At 37.4% G+C, this 6,000-nt stretch overlaps 1 protein-coding gene across 2 annotated transcripts in view; it reads right to left on the bottom strand.

The window, feature by feature from the left end:
* Window positions 1-376: 376 nt before the first annotated feature.
* The window catches only part of LOC5576443 (calcium-independent phospholipase A2-gamma), a 31,818-nt gene continuing 26,194 nt past the window's right edge, over window positions 377-6,000 (bottom strand). For both annotated transcript variants that reach the window (XM_021846053.1, XM_021846054.1), the window contains exon 7: window positions 377-1,039. In XM_021846053.1, coding sequence (XP_021701745.1) covers window positions 792-1,039 — 248 coding nt within the window. In that variant the 3' untranslated portion in view covers window positions 377-791. The remainder of the gene's footprint in view (window positions 1,040-6,000) is intronic.

The following is a 6,000-nucleotide window of genomic DNA, read 5'->3' as shown; positions in this document are numbered from 1 at the left end:
CCCAATACATTCCATTGTTGCATTGAATTTTACATGGAACATTTCCTAATTTTTTTTATTGTAAAAATGCAATTTACAATCGATTCAATGCCACAAAACAATAGAATGAATGATTAATTAATTTGAAAAAATACATTCAGTTCTATGATAAATCTGTCGGAAAATATTGTGTTGTTATAATAAAACCTATTGATTTAGTATATATTTTTTTCAGGGCATACCTTCCCACAACACTCGGTTCACCACAGGTGATGAGGTTGCTGCAGGTTGTTATTTTTTCCATCTGCGATGCCGCACGCTCGAAATGGACAAACAACTTCGTTGACTTTCTTTCCATCTACCCCAGCAACAAAACATCATGGAGGAAAACCATCAATTTGGATTTCGTTTTCTCACAAAGTTTGTTTATTCGTGTAACCTTGCATCTTAGAACGAGGAGAGAATATATCGACTTCTTCGACCGGGTAGTCCGGCTTGGTAACATTAATCACAGCGTAAACACACGCTTTAGTCTCTGACTAACAAAACCGAGGCATGTATAAGCTAATTACCCATAATACGGCGTTAAAAAATCAAGTTCATTCGAATATAAATGGGGGCGCCAAGTGAAAAATGAACCTGCCTCTGGACGCTTCGCGTGCAGAAACTCGAGATACTGTTTGTAGAGAAAGTCTTACTTATAATCTTTGGAACTTAATAACTTATACACATCTTAAAACTGTAAACAAGAACGTACGCTGGCTGGCAGAATCGTGCGTGGGGGACCTGAGGTTGAACAAATGGATTCTCGTTTATCCACCGAATGTGGCCCGTAGCATTGCGTTGTACGCCTTGAGGATGAGACTTCGCTTGCGGGTTAACAGATGGGAAACCAGCTCGAACTTGTCCTCGTTCCGGTGGAAGTATTCGGTGGTGTCCCGCTCGAGCTGGGCGATCTTCTCCGGACGGGTTTCCACCATGGAGAGGAATTCCGTGAGGTAAGGATTGAAGCGGAAGTAGCGTCCCGGTGGCAGCAGGTCACTCAGCATGGTGTGGGTAGCTGGGGGATAGAAAGGCATGATTAACAGGTTAAATATTGGGCTGTGCTTGATTCCAAAATGGCGACTTGCCTTTGAAAACTACAAACTTCAATTCGAAATTTAAGAATAGTAAAAAAAACTTTAATCACCGTAATAATGACCACGAAATTAGTTTACCTAGTTTGAATATGGTAAGCCAAGAATGCCAACAGACACATTGAGGATTGGTGACTGACCATGACTATGACCATGACTGTACATGGATTTCCGTGTAGTCAAATTCATGCCAAGTCAAAATCGAACGGGCACTGTACGATGAAAAGTATTCTTAGTAAACTTAGTATTCTTATAATCACTTAAACACTTGTTATACCCTATATCTACTATGTTGGCATTATACCGGGCAAACGCCTGGATTTGCTGTTTGCATGACACCGAATAGATGCTATACACACCCTTCGGTCTTCTGCCGCCTCAGTTCCTCTTTCCTCAATGCGGCTTCGCAGCATGTAAATTTTGCACTGTTTTCTGACATGACTGCATTAAACCCGTATAGGCCTGAGTGAAAGCAAAAATACTGAAACCCTCACCGCTCAGCGAATTCCTAACGGATTCAAATGATTTTTTGTCAGTTCATTTGCCCACATATCTATTTTTTTTTTTCTTTATTAACGTGAGGGAAACCCACATATCTAATTTCTAGAATTGGCCAGAGGAACTCAGAAATATTCCTGTGGCCGGAGTTATTCCGATATATTACTGGGTCAAGTCAGGTAAAATAAAAGCTATTTTTTAGACATGCCAAGTTACCTCTATGTATATGCAATGACAATCATTTTAATTTGCATAAATCATCAAGATCTGATATTCAACGTTTGCATCATTTAAAATATATCGGATGTGGCCATTCGGACGTAATGCCTGGAAGAACCGGCTGTAGATTTGTTGGATACTAAATCGTTTCAATTCTCGAAAAGTAGACATTATTAACATAATTGTGCACTAAAATGCGTTACCATAAGCTTGGTACAGATGTTCAGATACAAATTGGTCAATTTATCGTAAGTTTGAGGCGTCCCGGGACCCAAAAATGGTCATTTGTAGGATTATTCTAAAGCAAAACTCATAGTTATCCAATTCAATCGTTTCTCAAAAGGTTTACACCGATGCAATTTTCTTAAAATTCCGCCATGTAGTGGCCACATTATAGCCGATTCCGGAAATTATCTGTGACTTGAAATTTGCCTACCTTCAGGGGCACTTACGCACAATACCCTTGCCACCCGACCTAACCCAGTGATCCACCGGAATAACTCCGGCCACATGAATATTTCCGCGTTCCTCTGTCCACTTCTAGAAACTAGATATGTGTGCCAGTATACTGACAAAAAATCATTTGAATCCATTAAGAATTCGTTGAGCGGTGAGGGTTTTATAGGTTTTGCTTTCACTCAGGCCTATACGGGTTAATAAAGCATGGACTTATTCCTTTCATATCCAAGCTTTATTCTTTAGGTTTGTAACTTTGATTCGGCATTCTGTGATTCAGCCTCCTGTGCATTCGGCCTTCTGTGATTCGGCCTTTTGTGATTCGGCCTTTTGTGATTCGGCCTTTTGTGATTCGGCCTTCTGTGATTCGGCCTTCTGTGATTCGGCCTTTTGTATGTTTCGGCCTTTTGTGTTTTTGGCCTTTTGTGATTCAGCCTTATGTGATTCAGCCTTCTGTGATAATCCCGATCAAAAGAGATGATAGGTACATAAATATGTCCCGAAGATACTAAAAGTCGAGAAAATTTCCAACTTGAAAAGATGCTCGACAGACGGGATTTGAACTAATCACCCTCAGCATGGACTTGCTGAATAGCTGCGCCTTTTTTACTTTTTTTCAACATTTTTCTTCAATAACAACTAGAGATTAGTATCAATTTTAATATTTATAAAGTTTTTTGCAGTATTCGCACAAATATGCATCTTTTGTGAAAAAATATCATTTCACTAAATGCTCTTTTCAAAACTTAGTCTCGTTTTTTTGACGTAGAACTACGTATTTCTTCTCTATACAGGAGTGAAATTGGAAATTGAAAATAATTGAATACTCACAATCACAGCACATATCATCAAACATCCTATCACCTGCAAAAAGCTACCGCACTGTTGTAAGAGTCTGACCCAGAATTGATCGAAGTTGTGTCCATAGTAGTTCTACGTCAACCCCGCGGTAATGTAACAGTCATTACTCATCCCAATTTTTTTAGTGAATAAAACATAAAACGTGCATAAAAAACTGATATATTTCATATATCATGGCAATAATACTTTACGGAACAAGTTGCAGAATGATGATTTTTACAGCACGCATCGTAAATTTATCCTACGAGGCTATCCTTTGTCTTTTAGACCTATTGTCCATAAACCCCTTCCAAGTAACAATGTATTTCGTTCGTTTCACTCTGAACCACTGATTTTTCACTTTTCCGGATTTACAAAACAACGAAAGTAAGATTTTCAAATTTCGTAACCTAACCACTACTTTCGCCATCCCGCTGTATGGAGAGACAAAGTGACTTAATCAAAAGAAAACACTACTTGAGTCCATTTTACACTGGTACAAAAACGTAGCAAGTAATTGAATAAAACGGCTTATCATTTTGTCATATATTTTTTGTGGGAATCAATAGGAACTCTCTAGTTTTCGAACGCGAGCTTATTGTACGTAAAATTTAAGCAATGTACACGGCGAAAAAATGTTAAAAAGTGATTCATTCTAAAACAGTTTCAGAACACAGGTTGTGATTATTCTGAATTTCTGAATTCTGAATAAATTGACGCAAAATCGTATGGAAGTTACTTACGTCGATTTGAAAAAGTAATCGAGATTTGAAATTTAGTTGGGCACCGTCCACAAATAACAACGCTCTAGGAAGATTGGGTGAGAGCTCAAGCATTACGTATCATACAAAAATAAATCATTAAAAAACGTTATGGAGAGGGAAGAGCTTAAAATCTGCAAATTTTAGCGTTACGTAATAAATAGACGTTGCATCGACTAATTTTTCAAGAGATATTATTTTTTTCGTTTGAGCATTAATTGTTCATTCTAACGGTACTGTTAAACAGCGCAACAAAAATTACATATTTGCTTGTCTCAAGGATTAAATTATGTGTCTCTAGTACAGTGTTTCCCAAACTTTTTTGACTTTCGCCCCCTTGGGACCAATATTTTTTGGAACCGCCCCCCTGATATCAAATTTAGACATTTCAGCATTGTTTTTGTCATATGGGCTTATCTGCACTCATCATTTCTCTACATCTTTGTTTCTTTTTGTTTGTGCTGTAGGAAGAAGAATCACTATATCTTGCTTCATTAACAAGAAATATTACAGATTTATCTGATTTACTGAAGTTATTAGTGAAAGAGTGGATCGATGAAGGGAAATCGCTCATGTTAGTTAGACCCTATTGAAGTAACAGTGTCGATTTATATTACACGTTAAACTTACATTGAAATATGGATCAATATCTCAACATAAGTATAAATTGATCAAATTTGAAGGGTGTAGCAGTCAATCTTAATGCTTCAATAAAAATACCCCAAAAAGTGTGTCTTCTACTTGTGTATCGATAAAAGAGTCATGCAACATCTATCATATGCATCAATTATTTTTGTAACAACAAATGTATTATCCTGGCTAAAGCTAAGTATGCTGTTTTGCTCAAGAAAAGTAAAGAAATTCCTTGACTGAAAGGGTCAAGAAATTTCCTACAGAGAACCCTCTTTGAAGTGACATTTCTTCTCAACTGCGTACTGCGATCAGAAAAAAGTGATTTTCTTGACCATTTCTTGGGAGAAATTTTCCACGCATCGAGATAGGCGATTCCTTTTCTTGTCAGTAGCAAACCGGCCTTAATGTGCGATCATCGAAAAAGTTTCAGCTCACGTTCCGATTTATTGTCTTTTTTTTAATGTTTCTTAATTTGTTGAAATAAATTTACGAAATTGTGGGTACATTTTCGACTGTTCTGGAAATAATCTAATATAGATTATTACAAAAAATATCAGTAAATCCAGACTTTATTCAACTATTCATTTTGAAGATTCGATCCAATTTTATGTCGTTCTGGCCTATTTTCAATAGAGTGATATTATTGGGTAATTCTATCAATATACATCCGATTCTGTTTTTGCACGGATTTTTTTACCCGCCCGTACAAAAAAAAAGTTTCCATACATTTTTTTTTTTCGCCAAACGTCGAGGAATGGTGTTACTTTTATGCACGGTTTTTGAAATTTTGAACTGAAATTTTTTATTTTGCATGGTACGCATCCCCCGTGCAATAATAGAATCGGGTGTAATTGGGTAATTTTATCATTGGAATCCAGTTTTTGTCCACCAAAGTCACATAAATTTATTTATAAAATGAACCACTGATTTTTCACTTTTAGAACGTTCAATTTCCGGATTTACAAAACAACGAAAGTAAGATTTTCAACTTTCGTAACCTAACCACTACTTTCGCCGCTCCGCTGTATGGCATAGCATAGCATAGCATAGCATAGACTGACTGTACATGTCAATGGTTGCTACTCCGTGATTGATCGGAACTGGTAAGAATTGCACTGGGATCCAAATGAATAAGGGATGGGAGTTTCCGCTTATTCTCGAAGTGCAATTTTAGCAGATCTAATATTATTGATCAATAACGGCGCCGGCCAAGTCCTTACAGTCAGTTGGGATGGGGAAGGAATGTTAGGGTGTAATGATTGTTGCTTCTAGAGACCGAGAATACCTCTGCATCTCCACAATCACCACGGGAAGGGTGTTTATTAGTGGGGGAGGAAAAGATCTGGGAGTCACCTTTGGTCGGTGATGCGATCCATGGACAAGGGGGAAATATACGACTTACATTTAAAACTAGTTTTGTATTTTTGTCTCGAGAAGTTTTTAGTAGTAGATTCAAAAAAAAAAAAAACGTCAACATC

The sequence above is a fragment of the Aedes aegypti genome, chromosome 2 (assembly GCF_002204515.2).
Source record: "Aedes aegypti strain LVP_AGWG chromosome 2, AaegL5.0 Primary Assembly, whole genome shotgun sequence".
NCBI classification, from domain to species: domain Eukaryota; kingdom Metazoa; phylum Arthropoda; class Insecta; order Diptera; family Culicidae; genus Aedes; species Aedes aegypti.
The sequence above is the reverse complement of the archived record's forward strand: the minus strand, read 5'-3'. Positions and strand labels throughout refer to the sequence as shown.